This window comes from Colobus angolensis, unplaced genomic scaffold (assembly GCF_000951035.1).
Source record: "Colobus angolensis palliatus isolate OR3802 unplaced genomic scaffold, Cang.pa_1.0 Scaffold192, whole genome shotgun sequence".
Taxonomy (NCBI): Eukaryota; Metazoa; Chordata; class Mammalia; order Primates; family Cercopithecidae; genus Colobus; species Colobus angolensis.
Genome location: NW_012115066.1, coordinates 667,399 through 689,143, shown reverse-complemented (window position 1 = coordinate 689,143; position 21,745 = coordinate 667,399). Strand labels below are relative to the sequence as shown.

The window sequence follows — 21,745 nt, the reverse complement described above, 5'->3', positions numbered from 1 at the left end:
AGCATAGTCCCACAAACTAGAGTCTTGGAGTTGGGCCAATGTAGGTTTAGCTATGTGATTCTGATGCTTACTACGTCATTCTAGGCACATTGGTGGCCTTAGTTCCTAGTCTATAAAATGAGGATAATAATAGCACTCTGTCTGTTTGTTCCTTCCTCCTACTTGCTTATAGAGTTATTGTTAGGATCAAACAAAGGAAATCACTTATCTCGGAACTAGTATGTTCCATAAATGTTGAGAGTATAATCAGTACTGTTATCAATAACAAAGCCCATTGGGTGAAAGCACCTATTCAAGAGTATACAATTAATGAATTGATTGGGTCACCTTCAAAGGGGTCTAGATAGAGATCATCAAGAAACCTTTTTTCCTTCTTTTTTTGATTTTATTTTTCATTTTAGTTGCGGGGTACATGTGCAGGATGTGCAAGTTTATTACACAGGTAAACCTGTGCCATAGCGGTTTGTTGCACCAATCAACCCATCACCTAAGTATTAATAAGCCCAGCATGCATTAGCTATTTTTCCTAATGCTCTACCCCCACCCACCCCACCCCCTGAGGGGCCTCGTGTGTGTTGTTCCCCTCCCTGTGTCCATGTGCTCTCATTGTTCAGCTCCTGCTTATAAGTGAGAATGTGTGGTGTTTGGTTTTCTGTTCCTGCATTAGTTTGACGAGGATAATGGCTTCCAGCTCAATTCATGCCCCTCTGAAGGACCTGATCTTATTCCTTTTTATGGCTGCGTAGTATTCCATGGTGTATTTGTACCACATAAGAAACCTTTTTTCAGCATCTTCTGTGGGAGAATGTCTGAAGAGACTGGATCAGATTTTTAAAAACATTTTTTAATTTAATTTTTAAACATTTTATTTATTTAATTTTTTCAAGACTGGGTTATGAGACTGCCTAATTTTTGTGTTTTTGGTGGAGACAGGGTTTCACCATGTTGCTTGGGCTGGTCTTGAACTCCTGGCCTCAAGTGTTCCACCCACCTTGGCCTCCCAAAGTGCTGGGATTATAGGTATGAGCCACCGCACCTGGGTGAGACTGGATCAGATTTTGCTTTGCATTGTTGTGAGGACCCTCGTAGTAACTCATGATAGACTGTCTTCCTTTCTCCAAAAAATGAAGCCTCACATTATTCAAAGGAAAATCTCTAAAAATCCTTTCCTGAGCACTTCTTTCAGCTACAGAGTTCAGCTGAATGCCATGCCCAGGGTCTGGATCATCAACATAGTCTGAGAGCCAGTGATGAGGAGTGATTACAGGCCAGAGGAGTACTGGGACCTCTGCTAATTTGTTCCCAGTGACTTCATCACAGCTGGCTTTGGTTGTGCAACTATGGTTGCTATGGCTGAAGTTTGAAAGAACTTGGCCTGAAGCTGCCTCTATGGCCAGTATCTTGGGGGAAATATAGCTTTCAATAAATACGTTTTATGGGTATTTGTGAAGATTTAGCAGCTATGAGGTTGAGGTTGGGTATGTTGATGAGACTGGAGAAGGAGAAGTTTGCTTGAGAGTGGCAAAATAAAACAATAAAAAACAATACACACACTTCCCTGCCATCAATGCACACACTCTTAACTACTTTGGACAATTGAAGGCTATGTCTATGATGCTGTAAATAAAGAAATATTGAAGAATGTTATTCTCATCTTAAAGTATCAGGTTCTTGCAGCTGCCATATTGTAATGAAAAGGAGTTGGTTTTGGATGAAGACAGACCAAGGTGTGATTCCCAGCTGTCTACTCCTAGCCTCCTAGCTACCTGACAATGGGAAAGTTACTTAACTTTGTTTTCGCATCTGTAAAATGACTAACAGTCACTTCTCATATTGTACGAAATGTCTGTCTTAAGGGATGTTGCAAAACAAAACAAAACAAAACAAACAAAACAAAACAAAACTGCTCTCCAGCCAGACTCTACAAGCTGTGAGTCCAACTCACCAAATCTCCATATCCTGCCCTGCAAAGCAGACTAGTAAAGAAAAGGCTGAAGTCACGTCTCAGCATTTGAGCACATACTGAGTCATTACTCTAGAGAGTTCTAATCTTGGGGCTACTGATGATAAGGGTCCATGCAGAGAAGACAGTGAAGGAAGCCCTCCTCCACCCCCTGTAATCTGCTAGTGAGTCATCAATTATTCTTAAAGCACCGTCTCTGCCTGCTCTTAGGAAGGTGATATGACACATCACTTGCTTTTGTTTTCACACCTGTCCCCTGGGAACCTTTGCTCAAAGCGTAAATTATGTGACATCTTTAGTAACAACGTGATTCGCTCTGTTAAATCACTCCCTGCCTACTTGTAGCCTGGTGAATAAATTTTCATTCCTTTTTTGAAGATTTTACTTAAGCATATGAAGAAAGCTCCCATCTGTACAATGATGGAACCAAAAGTGACGGGGGCTGCTAACTTAATGAGAGCCAGGCAGGTATGCACATGAAATCAGGAAACAGTTTACTTTCCTCTTAACACTCTTTTCAGAAAGACAGCAGTGGAAGCCTGATGATAAACAGTAATTGACACTTGGCATTGGTGGCAAGGATGCAATAAGGGATGGTGGGGACTGTGGCAGACTGGAAAATCCATGCCTATCTAAAGGACAATCACTTCTCAGTTCTATCTGATTGTTGCCACTCAGGGATCTAGGTTTCATAATTATAAGTGGACAAAACCCTTTAGTAACTTTCAGTAATAAGACTGAAACAAAGTGCATTGAAATTTACTTGAGAAAAACTTAAATGAGCAGTGGCTCGTACCTGTAATCCCAGCACTTTGGGAGGCCAAGGTAGGTAGAGGCCAGGAGTTCAAGATCAGACTGGACAACATGGCAAAACCCTGTCTCTACTCAAAAAAAAAAAGAAAAAAATTAGCTGGCATGGTGGTGCACGCCTGTCATCCCAGCTACTTGGGAGGCTGAGGCATGAGAATTGCTTGAACCTGGGAGGCAGAGGTTGTAGTAAACTGAAATCATGCCACTGCACTCCAGCTTGGGCAACAGAGCAAGACACTGTCTCAAGGGAAAAAAAAAGAGAAAGAAAAGCTTACATGATTAACAATATGTTACTATAAATTAAAGGGTTTTAGAATAAATTTCCAACTCTTCATCATTAACATTGTTAAAGTTACTGCTTTTTTAGCTTAGCAATAAAGAAAAGGAATCCTTACCTTAAGGTGAGTAAACTCTGTGACGTCTGTTATTTTTAGTGTAACAATATAGATAAAGGTTATGTTTCTTTTTGCTTTCGGTTTTTGCTTTTTTTTTTTTTTTTTCTGAGGCAGAGTCTCATTCTGTCACTCAAGCTGGAGTGCAGTGGCGCCATCTCGGCTCACTGCTGCCTCCACCTCCCAGGTTCAAGTGATTCTCCTGCCTCAGCCTCCCCAGTAGCTGGGATTACAGGCATGCGCCACCACATCTGGCTAATTTTTTGTATTTTTTTTAGTAGAGATGGAGTTTCACCATTTTGGCTAGGCTGGTCTCAAACTCCTGACCTCAGGTGATCCACCCACCTTGACCTCCCAAAGTGCTGGGATTCCAGGCATGAGCCACTGTGCCCCCTCACTGCACCTTGCCAAAGGTTATGTTTTTTGAGTAGCTGCAAAAGAGACCTGTTTGGGGAGTGAATACTTGATCAGCTGTGTGCGGATGGGGAATGAGACCACTCCAGGGAGCACAAAGCCCTGTGAACAAAGCCCTGTGGACCAGTCTGTCGCCACAAGCTACCAGAGTGAGAATACACATTCTTCTCTTTAGAATAAATTCTCCTGGTGAGAACATTACCTTTCAGGGGTGACTGGATAGCTCAGTTCATCACTTGTAAATTTAGCAGATCAAACTAGTTGAGAAGCGCTTGGGCAGTCAGTAAGCTGACTGGACTGCTGGGATCAACAGGGACTGGATGTTTAGTTCACTTTCGATAACCACAGATTTAGCAGCTCATTCGAAGGAATCAAAGTAAGGAACTGCACAAGTCCTCTGGGAGGCCTTGAAATGCTTCCATGGGCGATGGAAGCCATTTAGAGGCATGGTGTTGCTGAACCTTTTGAATACATGATCGGCTAAAGAGAGAAAGATGTTACTTAGGTCTACATTTCTCTAGGGCAGGACGAAGTGAGGAAGGGAGGAGCAGAACACTTCAGCCTACATCTCAGGAAGGGAGGTTTGAGAAGCGGTGTCTGGCTGAGCATGCTGCTTCTCTGAGCAGATTTCTAGAAGCAGCAGAGGCGTGGGTATGGATAGGAGACTCTCTGTGTCTATCACCTGCTGCTGAGGGTTTTTGTAAAAAATAAATGAGATAGTGTAGAAAACACTTACCATAAGGTCTGGTACTATATTAGTTTCTCATTGTTGCAGTAACAACTGATCCCAAATCAAGAGGCTTAAAACAAGACAACTTATTATCGTATAGTTCTGGAGGCCAGAAGTCTGAGTTGGGTCTCACTGGGCTAAAATCAAGGTGTCAGCAGGGCTGCATTCCTTTCTGGAGGCTCAGATGAGGAGTCTGTTTCCTTGTCTTTGCCAGTTTCTAGAAGCTTCTCACATGCTTTGGCTCATGGCCCTTTCCTTTATCTTTAAAGCCAGCAACATTGGGCTGTGTCTTTGTCGTGCTGCCATCCTCCAATTCTTTTTTTCCTGCCTCCCCTTTTCACGCATAAGAACCCCTGTGATTCCACTGGTCCCACCCAGAGAATCCAGGCACATCTCCCTGTCTTGAGGTCAGCTGATTTACAACCTTCTTTGTACCTGCAGCCTTAGAGCCCCTTTGCCATATAATCTGACACATCCACAGATTCTGGGGATTAGGACATGGACATTTGTGGAGGCATTATTCTGCCTATCACTGGTACAGAATAAAAAGTCAATAAATGGTTCTATTCATTACCAGTACTCCCTAGACTTTCTCTACTGTGAAGTTACCTATGCCCTTCAGTTTTTCAAAGGCAGTGCTAAAGCCTCAGCTCTGGTAGAATCTGATGAGCTGGAGGGTGAGAGCAAGAAAGGCAGTCTTTGATGAGCTTAGGGGAGTGGGGAAGTAGCCAGCCCTTACCTGGAAGGTTGTGTGCAGGTCTAGGAGACACATGCAAGTAATTAGCTTGAGGTGCTTTAACCATGATAGTAACAAACTTGGAGAAGAGAAAACCCTGAGCAGAAACTTCATATGCCTCAAAGGTTGGTAGATTGAGAAGGAATTCAGCTTCATTTTCTGTTAAGTGTCATGATTAAGTGTGTGCACCTTGTTCAGGCTGAGCTGGGTTGCCATCCAGCTCATCTACTTACCAACTGCCTGACTTGGAGCAAATGTGCTCCTCTCTTTGACCTCCAGTTTTTCATCTATAAAGAAGAACTAATAATAGTAGCTATCTTGTAAGAGTGTTATAGGGAGTCAATGAAATAACATATGTAAAGCATCCAGTACATTGTCTGATGGTAACTGTTGTTATTAGGTAGCTCCACAGGGTAGAAAAATAACCTGAGGATAGAAGCTACAGGGAGACAGTTATAGGCTCACCATAAAGGAAGGACTTTCTAATAGTCAAAGCTATCCAACAGCAGGATGGTTAGAGTAGAAGTGATAAGCTGCCCTGCACTGCAACTATTCAGGCATTGACCAGACATTGGTATGTGGATTGGCTGCAACAGTGTCATCTGGGTGCTTTTGCAAAAGTCTGGAGGTCTAGGCCCCATCCAGACGTGCTGAATTGGAATATTCAGGAATGGGGCTTGGAGATCTGTTTTGTGTTCTGTTTTGTTTGTTTTTGTTTAATATACTGTTTTTTAAAGAGCAGTGTTAGGTTTACAGCAAAATTGAGTAGAAAGTACAGAGAGTTCCCATATATCCGTGCTCACATTCAGGTGCAGCCTCCCTCACTGTCAACATCCCCCACCAGAGTGGTACATTAATCACAACCAATGAACTTACATTGACATCTCATTATCATGCAGAATGCTTAGTTTACATACGGGTTGGCTCTTGGTGTTGTACGTTCATGGGTTTGAACAAATGTATGATGACATGTATTTACTATTATAGTAACATACAAAGTATTTTCATTGCCTTAAAAAATCCTCCGTGCTTCACCTATTCATCACCATGCCCCTCCATAGTTTTGCCTTTTCCAGAACGTCATATAGTTGGAATCATACAGTATGCAGCCTTTTCAAATTGGCTTCTTCACACTTAGTAATATGCATTTATTTTTCCTCCATGTCTTTTTGTGAATAGATAGTTCACTTCTTTTCAGTGCTGAATAATATTGCATTGTCTGCATGTACCGTGGTTTATCCATTTGCCTACTGAAGGATGTCTCAGTTGATTCCAAGTTTTGGGAATTATAAATAAAGCTGCTATAAATATCCCTGTGCAGTGTTTTGTGTGGACATAAGTTTTGGAGATCTGTATTTTTAACAAGTGAACCAGAGACAGAGTTGGGGCCACTAGACCAGATAATCATTTGTCCAGAGGCTTAGAGGGGACAGGAAGCCTCTGTAATCCAGAAATTCTAGGATTCCATGACTGTTGCATATAGCTCTTGGAGCAGGCTCTGGTTTGGACTCGGTGTTACCTTTCTTCTCTCTGGAATCCTCCCCATCCCACGACAGCAAAATCACTTTTTTGGCCAAATGTTCAGTTTCAATGTGTATTGCTAGCATAAAATTGCCTAATATAAAGAGCAAGTTTTCTCAGACTGGAGGGAGAGTGGGCTGACCGGTTCTTCCAAGTCCAGGACTGACAGGGATCAAATCCTAGCTCTACCATCTATTACCTTTGTGACACTGAGCAAGTAACTTAACCATTCGATGACTTCGTTATTCCTTCAGTAAAAGTTGCTGATACTAGTACCTATCTCCTGAGGTTATTGTGAGAATTAAATAAGTTCATACATAAGAAGACTTAGAAAAATACCTGGTATGAAGTTAGTTTTGAGTAGATGTTAGCTGCTGTCATCATTATTGTCATCATCATTATTCTTGTTATTAACAGTTACCAGACATTAGGGTCCTTCTGGTGGGGAGTCCTTCCTAGTGAAGGACCAGAGTTGGAGTGAACCCTTGAGGTTATTTCACAGCAGCAAGTGCTGGCTAAGTCAGTGGGAATAGGATGGTTCCTGTGTGCCCTGGTTGCCTGAAGGGAGGAGTCAGTTGAGTGGATGACATTTTCTCATGATGGTACATCTGGGGCCATGGCACCAGCAGCATGGATTGTCCAAGGCAGACAACAAGGCCATAGCTTCCCAGAGCTCACTTGCCCTTTCTCTCGTTTAGCAGCACCTCCTGTCTCTATCTTCTCTCCCCACATGCTAGAATGCAAGTCTCATAAGTAGCTACCTAGTGCCTTGGTGTCGGTGGTAGTTCTGACGTGTCCATTGCTCTGCAAATACCTCTCGAAAGAGTATGCCCATAAAACACTGGATTCAAAGGCAAAGGACAGCACAGGTTTAACTTTGCTGCAGACCCACAGCACAGGTTTAACTCTGCTATTTCTAAGCTTCATGAGCTTGGGCAAGTTTCAGAATCTTCTGGGGCTTCTGTCTTTTCATTTCCAAGATAGAATAATCCTTCCCTCTCAGGAATGTCATTAACTCTTGATGAATGCAAAAATGCCTTTTAAACGACACAAATGTTATTATTAGCTTATTTGTTAGAAAGTTAAACTGATGAAATGTTGGTTATTGTTTACAATTGAAAGATGAACACAAGAAGAACCTGCTTGGGTTCCTGTTATGGAAGACAAGAAAGGAAATATATGAGTTCTTTGCTGTTATGGGCATGGAAGAGTAAAAAGAAGATGAAGGCCACAAACTTCTTCTTTGGCCAGTCAGGTCACTCTTTTATAACCTGGACTACCTTAAGGCCCTGCTGTTTTGCCTCATCTGAAGGAGATGGTTACATGTTCCCAAAGTATAAGGTGTTCTTTGGGCAAAATTAGTACCTGTTCTTTTGCTGGGAAATCCACCAGTATGAATCAGCCATTTAGGGCCAAAGATAGATACACTGTATGTATTTACTTCTAACACGATAATTTAATTTGACTATTTTTCTACTTTTAACTCAAGTATAGCACTCAGACAAAAAAGCACACAAATCTTACATGAATGGTGTGATTCATTTCCACAAACTGAACACTCATATGAAATAAGCATCTGGATTAAAAAGGAAAAAAAGGAGAATAAAATTGCTAGCATTCAAGAAACGCTGCGGAGGCCTCAGAATTTCAACAGTTGACTTCAAGACTGATCCTGGCAATGGTATGCAGTTGGCAAAGTTTACGTCATTTATGTTTTGACATCTCCTTTTGTTTGGCTTCCAGATACAGTTCTGTCCAGGACCTATATTGAGGGGTTCCTCCAGACAATTCTATTTTGGGGAATGGATTGAGAATCTCCTTTACACTAAGGTGTCAGTGAATGGGTTGCTTTTTCCATACGTTTCTGGCTTAAATCTGGGTCTTTGGGTGGAATCCAAAGGGATAGTTCTCTCAAGGAGAAAATTTGGGTCTCTGGGAGCCAGAAGTGGGTAACTTTGAAGGTCTTCAGGGAACCTTTGAGGAAGCCCTTAAAATCATCTCACAAAAGCATTGTGTGGCATTTTGAATGCCTGCCATGGTAAATCTTGCAATTTGCAAGGTCATGATAGTGACTTGCCTTCTTGCTTGGGATTGATGCTACATTGTGTGGTTGACTGCTCAGTCTGGAAGGAAGAAAAAAGAGACAGGCTGCACTGAAGAAAAGCAATCGTAAAGTGTGATCAAAAGACCCAACCTGGCTAAGGTATACAGCACCTCACCCAGTTTCTGCCTAGTGCCTAAAGGCGCTGCAGCTAATTGAACCACCTCTTAGTCAACATCCTAGTCACTCCTGTCTGGCAGACTGATAGGAAAGGCTCAGTTTGAGAAGCTTCAGAGGCTAGAAGAACCTCCCAGGCCTGAGGGCCAAATCTTGAGCTCTTTTAACCTCAAGATCAGGGTTCCAGTGGCTCTTGGAAGGGGAATGAGTACTCGTGCTTTCTGGCAGTAGGACCACATTTTGGAGGGTCCAATTTAGAGATACTGATGCTTAGTGGTTGAGTCCTAAGAGATTCTTCAGGGACCAGTACATCTTCCCAGGTCCTCATCAGTTTCCCCAAAGGCCTTATTGAGTGAACCTAGAGTGGTTCCTCATTCCATCTTCCCTCAAGAGTGCTGGGAGCACTGAGACTACCATACCTTGGTCAGGGCAGCTGGATCACAACCACCAGCAGAAAAGAATCAGCCCTGCTGTGATGCTGCCCATTTCTGCTACACACTGTTTTTCTCAATGCAGGTGTTCCCTGCTTGTTTTTTTCTTTCTTTCTTTCTTTCTTTTTTTTTTTTTTTTGAGATAGAGTTTCACCCTTGTTGCCCAGACTGGAGTGCAATGGTGTGATCTCGGCTTGCTGCAACCTCCACCTCCTGGGTTCAAGCGATTCTCCTGCCTCAGCCTCCTGAGTAGCTGGGATTACAGGCTCCTGCCACCATGCCCAGCTAATTTTTTATATTTTTAGTAGAGACAGGGTTTCACTATGTTGGCCAGGCTGGTCTGAAACTCCTGACCTCAGGCGATCTACCTGCCTCAGCCTTCCGAAGTGCTGGGATTATAGGCGTGAACCACTGCACCCGGCCTCCCTGTTTTTCACAGGATGGGACTTCCCCACTTGAAACCATTTCTTATCTTCCTTCTCTCATTTCTCTCCTCTTCTCAGATTTGTTAGCCTTCTGGACCACTACCTCTTATAATGGAGTGTCACAAAGAACCTGTGACAAGAACATATTTTTAACATAATCATCCATTCCTTCATTCCTTCATGCAACATACACTAATTTAGCATACACTATGTGCCAGGAGGATGCTAGGCATGGTGGAGACAGAGTCAAATAAGACACAGTTTGTCCTCAAAGAGTTTATGTTCTAGTGGGGAAAATATGCGAGTAAACTGTGAAAAATGCCTTGAGAGCATGGGCGACATGGTAAACTGCATCTACAAAGCAAACTTGGGAGTCAAGTCATCAAAGGCTCCTGAGGGAAGTCATGCCCAGAGTTACTTGGAAGGAATAAAAGTCAGTCTAAGAAGGCTGGTTTGGAGAGTGGGTGGAGGATGTTTTAGCTAGCAGAGATGGTTTGCTTCAAGGCAAGCTGGCTTATTCATCTGGAAAGGGGCCAAGTTGCCCCTGGTTCAAAAGCCAGAGTGCATGCCACGTGAATCTTCCTCGTCTTATTGATGTTGTGTGAAGTTATCACATGTATTTTTGTGTTGTTCCATGAACCAGAGATGGGTAGCCATTACTTCAGAATTGATAGGCCTTTGGGGACTGGGCTGGCCAGTGTGTTCCTGAGCCACGGCATAATCTTTATTTTTAGAAGAGGTTCCCAATTTGAGATGATCAAACACCCCACCCCAGTCTCTCATTGGGCCCTGGAGGCTAATTGTTCCTTGGTGTCTTATTTCTGTTTGGGGTGGTGAGTCTATCTGGAAATAAGCAAATTTGTTGGGTCAAAGCTGCCTAAGTCTCTGCCTGGGGAAGGATTTCATAGAAGTCCAGAGGCCATATCCTTAAGGTTGTACTCCTGATGTTCTTTGAGAGGTTATTCAGTCATTCCATCGTAGGGAGGCTGATGGCAGTGGGATCTTCCCAGACCCTCACCCACTCTGGACCCTCTGAGACTTTCTGTTTGTAAAAGGCACAAGCACCAATGTATGGGCAAGGAGATTTACTAAAACTCAACAGTGAGTAAACTCTCTTACTGGTCATTTTGCATCATATGAGGGATTTCAGACAAAGAGAGGATATTAAAATTGAGTATCTACTATATATCAGATACTCTCTCAGTGCTTTCATAGATATTATCTCATCGGAGCTCTATAATGATGCAATGAGTTGCATGGTTTGTCCAAAAGACTAAATGTCTTGTCTCAGCCACTGCCAGAAAAGGGACATTTTAACCAAGAATCAATGGCCATGTAATTATGTGATTGCATTCCACCAACTTGCCTTCTGACAGTTACTCAACAGAGCTGATGTTTCAACATTTGTTTCTGAGCCAAACAAATACAATTTTTATTCATCCCTTGAAAACTTTGTCTCCTGCTACTTTGTCTTTGCAGTTTGTGTGTAGACACCTGAAGTCTCAACTGGCTGTATACCTGCCATTCATGGCATTAGCTGGCTTGGGCCATTGCACTTAGGAAGCGATATGGAAAAAGAGGCTCTTCTCCTTCGATTTCTTGTCTTGTCTTTTCTGAGTGCCACCTCACCAGTTCCACAGATGTTGACTGTGCCTGATGTAGGTGGTCTCTCAATGGCTTAGTGGTGAGTTTAGCACTTGGCCAGTCCCAATGCCAGTTTACCTGTTTGACTGTTCCCAAGGCATTGACCTGCCCACATTAGAAATCTAGACCTGAGAATAGGTGAAGGATGGATGAGGAATTAGAAGATGCTCACGTCTGAATTGTGTGCTGAATTTCATCCCAACCCAGCTTTATTGGCCCTAGAAAACAATGCTTCCGTAGCAGACATAAGAAAGGTTAAAAGGAATGCAAAAGGTTGTTGTTATGGTTGCTGTTGGTTTGTCTCTCATCTCTGCCTTTCCCTGTGAGGGTTGTGGTGTAGCTACTGGGCTATCTCATGGTAAATGAAATGACTTGTCTTCATGGTCAGCTCTAGGCTTATTCCATCGTGGGTACCTAGAATGGAATCCACATCTCTGGAACTGAATGCTATTACTATCCTTTTCCCTCCCTGGAGAATTAGAGAATCACAGAATTTTATAATGTTAAAGAATTTCCAATTTGACCCACTTATTTTATAGATTAAGAGAATGGGACCTAAAAAATAAAAATGGGCCAAAATTGATACTTAAACCTTATTGATATCTTACATTAAGAATATGTTTTTACCATCTCATAGCAGTTTAGCCTACTGTCTGTTGATCACGGAAGGTAACGTTACATCCATTTTATCCTCATACTTTTCCCCTGACACACCCATTTAGCAGCAGTCCTGGAATTAGAACACAGACTTCCTGACTTCCAGTCCTATCCTGGCCCAATACCATCATGATTCAGGATAGCTATAAACTGTATTCTTTAACCAGCCCCTCAAATGGACTGAAAGAAGCTATAGAAAAGAGGTTTGTGAAGTCTGGAATGCCTCACCAGCAGGACCAGAAAGTAATTCTGTGATTTTGCAAATGAACACTGTGAAGACACAATGAATAGAGGAAGGGACTGAAGGAGACTTTGGAGGCTGTGACCCTTTAAGTTTCATTTGCAGGATCTGTGACAACACAGTATCTGTCGGAAAGAGACTGACATCTTGGTTGGTAAGCATCTTTGACACAGTTAAGGCAAGTCTTACAGGATCTAGGAAGGGTGGAGGGACTTGCAGGCTGTTGGAAATGTCAGGAAGTCTTAGGGTTTCAGGCCCTTTTACAGCAGGGGTGGCATTCTTCAGGGAGCTGGGGAAAATCCTGGATGTGGGACAATCAAAGCTGAAATCTCTACCTCCTGGTTCTTGGTGCTTGAGTTGACACCACTGGTATTTCCATCTTTTTTATCCAAATACAACAACTGTCTTAGGCGAGAGGCCCTGCTACGAGCACTGTTTTTGTTCTTGATACTAGGGTGACCTAGTGTCTTCCAGTAGGGCAATTTCTGGACATCATTGTCTCCCTAGTACCTCCCCAGATCCCGAAGCCTGGGGCCAGAGAGGGGAGATTAGATGTCAGCAGTGGAAAGACAGGTGGGTGAAGCCCATTGCAAACCTCACATCCTCCAGGAGAAACACACCAGTTGCTTTTAGGCTCCCTGTGGAGTATTCTGTTGCCACCTCATCGAATCAGTGAAGGTGGAAAAGAGAGTTTGGTGCCAGCTAAGGCGACACTGAAGTGTGCAGCAGGAAATCTGAATCCAACACCACATCTAATGAGCCTATTATTAGAGGCTCTTGGCAAAGCAAGGGAAATTGAATGCTAATGAAAAGCAGGTTCTGAGAATAGTTTAAAACTTAGTGTTAGCCCCATTACACGTTCCCTTCTGAGTCACAGAGGATGATTTGCACGATAAGCTGAGCTTGCCTTGAAACAGGACTCACGTGGATTTGCATGAGAAAGAACTGGGCAGCGATTGCAAAATTAACAGCTGTTTAAATAATTCAATGGAGAGGCTAAGGCTGAAGGAAATTATAGGCTCATTGTTAAAAGTTTTTAATTATCCTCCAACAGCTGTCCCACCACAGGGCCTTACTTTGTTGGGCAGTGGAGGCCATTCGAGAGATCGGTCTGAGTTGGCACACTGGAACTTCCAACATTAAGGCATTGCATTGCTAATATTCCTCCATTCAGGAGGCACTCAGGTAGAAACACAGATGGCAGGCAGTGTCAGAGAGCATTAGCCTCAATGGATTTGGTGGACCCAAATCCCACCTGGGTTTTATTGCTTTGTTCTGTGTGCACAGCCACAGGACGTAGGAAGGGACTATTAGTAAAAGGGTAAGTGTGCACACTGGACATCTTACTGTGTATCCGATGGACTTCCCAGACCAGATTTGGCACTTTCTGCTCATTGCCATGGGAGCAAATCTGCTGGCTGCTGTGACCTTAGGCTTTCCACCTGTATCCAACTCACCTCTTCCTGGTAACCGTTTCTCTTAGGGGGAGCTGGGATAGTCATTTAAACCCTCATAATATTCATGATGGTGATAGGACCCAGCATTACTTATTACATATTCATTTGAATCCATGTAAAAATAAACATGTGGACCCCAGGGTGTGCATCTGGGTGGGAGCTTTGGGATCTAGGTAGTAAGATAGATTTCCATATTGTGTATGTTCCATTTATTTGGTAAGCTCTAGACAAATTGCATAAAATACTTGAGGAGACTCTCCCCTCATTTCTTCTAGGTTTCTATTCAAGTGTCCCTTCATCATAGACACCTTCCCTGGACACTTGATACAAAATCACACTGCCTCCCCACACACTACTATCCTTCTCCTTCACCCTTGATATGGTTTGGCTGTGTTCCCACCCAAATCTCATCTTGAATTGTAGCTCCCATAATCCCCATGTGTTGTGGAAGGTACTCCGTGGGAGATACCTGAATCACGGTGGCAGTTACCCTCGTGCTGTTTTCATGATAGTGAGTGAGTTATCACAATATCTGGTGGTTTTATAAGGGGCTTTTCCCCCTTTTTCTTGGCACTTCTCCTTGCTGCCACAATGTGAAGAAGGACACGTTTTCTTCCCCTTCCACCATGATTGTTAAGTTTCCTGAGGCTTCCCAAGCCATGCTGAACTGTGAGTCAATTAAACCTCTTTCGTTTGTAAATTTCACAGTCTCGGGTATGTCTTTATTAGCAGAGTGAGAATGAACTAATACAACCCCCCTCCCAGCACTTCTCACTACTTAAAATATATTTATCTATGTATTTGTTCTCTCACTGAAGTGCACACTCCATGATATCAAGGGCTCTTTTTGTTTATTGCAATATCTTTAACATTGACAACAATATGGGGCCTGTAATACGGGCCCACTAGAAATTTGTGGAATAAATGCAAGAATGGTCAGAATCTGACTGAAGTGGCATGCTGCCGGTCTGTCTGCAGAAGGGCTTTATTCCCAGGGGCAAGCAAGGGGCCATTTTAGAGCTGCTTTTCAATTCTCAATTTCTCTTGGCAAACATTGATTAAGCTCTCAGTACTAGGTGTTAAAGATCACAGTCTTGCCCTCCTGGGGTTCATAGACTGGTGGAGAATGTAGGCATTTAAATGAAATCCTTCCTTCAAGAGCTGACTCAGGTCTTGGCCCCTTTTGGAACCCCTTCTTGAACATCCCTTCCTCTTCCCTGAACCTGAGTTAGGCATTGTTCTTATGATTTCCCGTAGACTCCTTTGCAAGCTTACTCAGGGCCTGTACATAAAGCAGACAATTACAGTACAATGTGCTTTATGTTTTCTCTCTGAATAAAGGCTCTTTAAGAGTAAAGATTGTACCATACCCATTACTGAGTATAATATCTGACACATAGAGAACACTCAATAAATATAAGTTATCCCTGTTAGTGTCACTGTTACCAGGTGTGTTTGCAATCAGCATTTATATAGCTGTTTGTGTGAACACATTTTTAAAAACTTACATCTTATTCTAAAGGTGTATAGGCTTAGAAGCAGCTCTATATTATATAATAATCTATATACATTATGTAATCATGCTATATTACGTGATAATTCCCATGTCAGTCTCTGTATTCTGGGAGATGTAGTGATTAGTTAGACCAATTAGAATAGTTGGAAATTTTAGATTAGTCCGAATTTTTACAAAGAGTTCTTGGGGGACTCTCTGTGTTTCCAGCTGCAAGATGAGTCCCTGAATTACCTTTAAAATTATTTTCTATGTGCAAACATCAAGAACTCTTACAAGTCTTCCATATCTGTTTAATTCCAAGAGGGCAACTCACGGAAATTCTCTCAATAAATATTTGTGGGTTTACAGTATTTTGATGTAGTCACTTTGATGTGGCTATTTTGATTCAGGACTTCAGGAACATTTTGTTATGGCCTAAAAAACAAACCATTAAAGAGGCAGCAATATTGTACAACAAAGAAATGTGTGGCACAGGCATCCAACCATGTTGCCGGGTTGGGTGTGTATGCTAACCTAATGTTTGTGTGTTTTCACTTTGACATGGCTGTTCTGATGCCTGACACTTCCATTACATTGTATGGATCTTGCCAGAATGGTTGCTTTAAATACTTCCTAGTTTTACTTGAATACCAGCCATGTGCCTGATTCTCATTTCAGTGGCAGGAGGGATTCAAATGAAGCAGAAGGCAAGGAGATTAATGATCTCCAGGGGACTGGAGAGTTTGGCCAAGAGCTGGCTAAGGAAATACATTCACCATTTCAGGACACATACTACCTCCATTCTTTGTTCGACATTTCCTGCTTTAGAGCTTCATATTACTGGCTGGAGACATGTTTAAAAATGGAAAAAGATCCCCCTGTAAACATAGAAATATGGTCTATCCATGTTAAAAAGATCATTTTGATCATTTCCCCATGCTGTGTTGTAAAGTGAATTTCTGTCTGTTTCACTTGGCGATAGGAGGAAGTGATATTTGTTGCTCACTGATCAGAAAGGCCCTCACTCACCTGCTGTGGGCAGTCATACCCTATTTTCTTTTTCAGACGGTCTGAGGGATTGTTAGTGCACACATATGTCAGGAAACCAGAAGTTGCCTCAGAAATTCACTAGATAGAAGCTTATATTTTGACTAATATTCTCATCTGATCATGCAACGTTATTCCTAATTTTAAAACATTTGGGTGGCGAGTGTATTAGGCAGCCTGTTATGAAAAAGCAAGTAGTTGTATTTGGGTTCCAGGTCTTAACTCTGAGACTGGAAGCTTAGGTCTTGGTATCTTGCTGGAATGGTAGGGCAAGTGGGTAAGCCCCCTGAACAAAATGTCATCCTTGTCATGAAGTTGATGGGTGTTATGTGTCTCTTCTTGTGTACACTGGAGAAAGGTACTATGCTAGCCTATTTTTGTTTAATTTTTATGAAGTAGGCATCAGGATTTTCTTTCTACACCCCACACAACTAGCAAGAGTTGGAGTCAGGATTTGAAGCCAAGGCCCTCTGGCTCCAAAACCCACACTATTCCCATTATAACCAGTTATTTCAAAACAGTGGTCTGCAGCGTGGTGTTGGTTCCAAAGGAAATTTTCTCCAGACTATGACAAGACTATCTGGATAAGGGCAACACCTCCCTGTCTTGAAGGCACTGTCATCTGTTCAGAGACACTTCTCTTTCTAGGTGTGAAGGGCTTATTTTTTTTTTTTCTTTTATCAAATGATGGTGATTGTAAACAGCAGCTAAAAAATGTCCTAAGATATGAAAGTGAAAAACTGGCCTCCCTATGGCAATCCCCAAGCTTACATCTGGAATATTATTGGCCAGGGAAATGACAAAGCTGAGGACGGAGAAGTATGCCCATTACCCCAGCAAGGGCTCCTTTGGGCAGACTCCCAGGATGGCTTAGGCTTACCTGGGGTTTACCCAGAAAAGGGCTTGGCTGCAACCATAGCTGGAGGTGATCAAAATACTTCTTAAAACCATACTTCTAGGTTCTAAGTGGTATTAGCTCTTGGCCAGTTTAGCAGTCTTGATAATGTAGGTGACCTTTTAAAAGCCACAATAGGTTGATTTTTTTTTTTTTTTTTTACTATATAAACTATCTTTTCCAAAAAAGAGGTAAAGCTTGGATGATCAACCTTTGTGAGTTTCACATGTCAGGATGGGGAAGGCTTGAGCTTGGAGACATTTTAATGTTGATGTAACTCAAGTATGACTCACCTTTTTGCTGTTGCTACAAGAACAAAATAGCTCAGGTTTTGGAGCCAGACCTATCTGGATTTGGATCTCTATTTATTTTAGCCTTTGCAACCTTGGTCAAGACTCAAGTAAAGGCTCTGTAACATGGTAACTTCCTTCCCTAAGTTACCATGGGGGGCAACTCTTTGGAAGACCCTACCATTGCATGTGGTATTCCTTTCCTTTACTGGGAGGATCCACATCAGTTCTCAGTGTGTCCTACTGTCCTGCTTATAGGTGACCCTGAGTCCCACTTACTTTTACTTTCCTGCAGATGGTTCCAGATTCCAACTGTGCCTGGAGAGGTTCCTCCTCATCTAGCCCCTGAAACTGTATAGAGGAGGTGCCAGTCTCTCTAATCTCTGCCTTCACTTCTGTTCCAGTGCCAACAATATGCCCAAGCAGGTGGAAGTGCGAATGCACGACAGTCACCTCAGCTCGGAGGAACCCAAGCACCGGCACCTGGGCCTGCGCCTGTGTGACAAGCTGGGGAAGAATCTCCTGCTCACCCTGACGGTGTTTGGTAGGTACCTGCACCACCCCACACCCAGTCCCCTCTTCTCTGGGACTCTCCTGGCTTTGTGGGGCAGCTGGTCTCAGCAGCCAGCCGTTCTACCAGAAAGGAAGCCACATGGTTTGCCTAGGGCCCTATCTGCCCAGGCTTCAGTGATATAATTTTCCTCCTTACCTCCTCTAGCCATTCGTTCTCCTTTGGATTCTAGTAGTTCTTAAATTTTTTGGAAGTAAGTATCTTGTGAGAGTGTTGGCATGTAGATTCCTATACTCATGGAGACTTTGCTTTGGGCCATCTGAAATGAGGCCCTGCAGTCTACATATTAGCAAACCTTCTAGGCAGTTCCAAAGCAGTGGTCCATGGACCATGTTTAGAGAACCACCTGCATCAAGATAAGCCCAAGTATTGCACAAAACTCTACTAAAATGGCTCCCAAGGTCTGAGCTTCTCCAGACACATCATTAATTTAGGTAATTTGGGCACATTGGCTAATGAGGTCAGTGTGGAAGATGTTTGCCCCAATGCCTTAATCTGATCCAGCTCCATCTAGCAAGTCCTCCTCCTCTGCTTCAGGCCTCACCCAGGTGATGGTTGTTCTCGGGCTGTTGATACAATCTTGGTCTTAAGTTTCCCAGGGAGGTTTATTGAAAATGGGGTAAGATACAGTTTCTTGTAATGACAACCACACCATTTCCTTTTTCAATCCCTCCCTTGTTCTTCAGCTCTCACTTAGATTACACAGAGAAGCAATGAACAACTTGTCCTTCCCACCCATCCACCCACCGGCACACACCCACCTGAACCCCTCTATTCCATGGCCTTTCCTTTGAGACAGATGCCTTGGTTGCCGGTGGCCCAGGATCAGGACTGGGAGCTCGCCACAGCTAAGTTCACTTAATAAGAAACCACAGGCATAGTTAGGTTTTCCAAAGGTTACCCACCATGTAACCACATCTAATTCATCACAGGACTTGAAGAAGTTGGAGAGTATGATTTTCACCTGCAGAAGAAAAAGAATCAGGCTTGCAGCCACATTACTCCCTCTACATCCATGGAATTAACACCGTAGCCTGCATTCCTGGAACTCCCTCCCTCTGTTATGGCCAGTGGTACTGACCCAACTTGTGGTTTCTGCAAGAGTCATTCATGTTGGCCACCCATTTGCAGAGATGTAAAATTTTTCTTCTGAGATCTGAGTCTGTAAAGTGAAAGATCCCTGCCAGCATCTCTGCCTAAATTGTTTCCTCCAAAATTAAATATTTCAGACTCCATTGTTGAGCTCCCATAAGATCAGCAATCTAAAAACTATGTAAAAGGACACAGGAGTCAAGGACAAGCCTTGAGAGTGAGCCATGGGGAAATTATTGGAAGCCAAAGAAAATAGATAGGAAGAAAAAAATAGAATTCACACTAGCTTGGTCAATTAAATGTTCTTTTCATCTGGCCTCCAGTTACAATGAGAAGACACACATTAAATGCCATGCCATGTGGTCAAGCTTGGGCTGGGCGAGGAAGCAATATCTGTCCTTGTGGGTTATTTCTTTCTTTCTTTCTTTCTTTTTTTTTTTGAGATGGAGTCTCACTCTTTTTGCCCAGGCTGGAGTGCAATGGTGCCATCTCAGCTCACTGCAACCTCTGCCTCCCGGGTTCAAGCGATTCTCCTGCCTCAGTCTCCTGAGTAGCTGAGATTACAGGTTTCTGCCACCATGCCCAGCTACATTTTTGTATTTTTAGTAGAGACGGGGTTTCACTGTTTTGGCCAGACTGGTCTCAAACTCCTGCCCTCAGGTGATTCACTCACCTTGGCCTCCCAAAGTGCTGGGATTATAGGCATAAGCCACTGTGCCCAGCCCCTTATGGTTTATTTCTGTGGACAATTTCTGGCTCCAAGTAGACAAATAGCCTCAAAGAAGTTGGAGTCAAGTTGCCAGTGTGTACTTTCATAAAGCCTTGAGAAGGTTCTCCTTGCCTCTTTGGGTGCTGACTTTTTTAGAATAGTTGGAGGGATAGAAAGTCCTCTCGCTAGTCAACAAAATCAGCTTCACTTATCTAATGTTGTTTTTGTTACACTTTGTTCATCATCTAATACTGCAGAAGAATGAGAAAGGTCAATGTTGCTGAAATAAGTGTCTAGAGTTAGTCATTTGATGAGGGCAAAAAGTGAATTCAGATTGTTTTCCCCTTCCTTTTAGGTGTCATCCTGGGAGCAGTGTGTGGAGGGCTTCTTCGCTTGGCATCTCCCATCCACCCTGATGTGGTTATGTTAATAGCCTTCCCAGGGGATATTCTCATGAGGATGCTAAAAATGCTCATTCTCCCTCTAATCATCTCCAGCTTAATCACAGGTAAGATGACCTCACTAGTGCCTGGCTAACATGGGTCATACTCCTGCCCCAGTTTTTGGATTGACTAGAATCTCAGTTTGGTTGAGGGAATGTGATCGTCTGTGTCATTTCACTTCAGAGCTTTGGTTTTCCTGTCTCTGAAATAGGGATAATCAACCCTAAAGAAATAAAAGCTTGCCATCGATTAGTCAGTCTATTTGTCTTTCTCTCCAGCAAAAAAAAAAAGGAAAAGGAAACACAGCCACATGTTACAAGTGATGATACCTCCAGTGGTTTTAATTTTTTTTTTTTTTTTTTTTTTTGAGATGGAGAGTCTCCCTCTGTTGTCCAGGCTGGAGTGCAGTGGTGCAATCTCGGCTCACTGCAACCTCTACCTCCTGGGTTCAAGCGATTCTCCTGCCTCAACCTCCTGAGTAGCTGGGGCTACAGGCATGTGCCACCATGCCTGGCTAATTTTTGTATTTTTAGTAGAGATAGGGTTTCACCATATTGGCCAAGCTAGTCTCGAACTCCTGACCTCATGATCCACCAGCCTCCAAAGTGCTGGGATTATAGGCATGAGCCACCATACCTGGCCTTAATTTTTAATGTCTACTTTTCTCACCTTTCTAAATTATATTTTATTCAGATACTGATAAAGGTAATAAATGGAAAAGGAAACTTTCTACTATTTTAATCGGGAATAGAGGGAGGTTAGCATTAAAAATAAATGAAATGCTAGGTATGAAAGTCCTCTGAGTTTTTCAGAACAAAGGTACTCCTAATATGTGGCATCATGTTCACTTACTTTTGACTAAAATAATTAATTACTGTATTTGAAAGAATTTGGTCCTCCTCTGTGGGCTTATACTGATATTTTCCTCCTTACCAAACAATATTGCTGAAACAGGGTGTACATTGGTGCCCTTTGGAGACTAAGCTCTGAGTTGAGGGCAGGAAGCCAAGCTTTGGTCCAAATTTGGGTACCAGCCAGCTAAGTGATCTGGAGAAGTTATCCCCTTGGACTGGCAAGGCTCTGATCACTCCAGGAGATTCAGGGGCTGAGCTGGGTTGTCAGACAGCCTCAGCTGGTTGACCAGTGACCCCAGTACCCGAAATGCTGGAACTCAGGATCAGGCACTTAGGGGCTTAGTGGGATCTTATCATTCCACGCTAGACTGAGTGAAAGGGTGCATTTACCATGAATGCTCCTCTCTAAACCAGATAGGATGTTCTCTAAGCCTGTTAACAGAGCATACGTTGGCCAGCTTGGTGGAGAAACCTAGCTCCCATTGGCTAGAATTAGACTTTAGGTTGTAAAGAGAAGTAGGTCATACGTAGGTCAGCTTAATTTAGAGCAGCTCACATCACTAACTTCCTCCCCCACAGCAAAAAGGACTGACCCCCAAAAAGGGGTTCAATCTCTCTTTCTGGTAAAAGCAGGAACTGAAACTAGGAAGTGGACACATTGAAGGAACAATTGGAAAAAAACCCAGTGGGGCTGGAGTTTTTGTTAATTT

At 42.9% G+C, this 21,745-nt stretch overlaps 1 protein-coding gene across 2 annotated transcripts in view; it reads left to right on the top strand.

Moving 5' to 3' along the window:
- Positions 1–21,745, top strand: part of SLC1A2 (solute carrier family 1 (glial high affinity glutamate transporter), member 2) — a 166,501-nt gene that overhangs the window by 91,541 nt on the left and 53,215 nt on the right. The window contains exons 1-3 of one of the 2 annotated variants that reach the window (XM_011940715.1): positions 12,642–12,755; positions 17,771–17,910; positions 20,094–20,246. In XM_011940715.1, the coding sequence (XP_011796105.1) occupies positions 17,781–17,910; positions 20,094–20,246 (283 nt within the window). In that variant the 5' untranslated portion in view covers positions 12,642–12,755; positions 17,771–17,780. Of the gene's footprint in view, positions 1–12,641; positions 12,756–17,770; positions 17,911–20,093; positions 20,247–21,745 lie in introns of those variants that run through there. The other variant, XM_011940714.1, reaches the window with a different exon arrangement.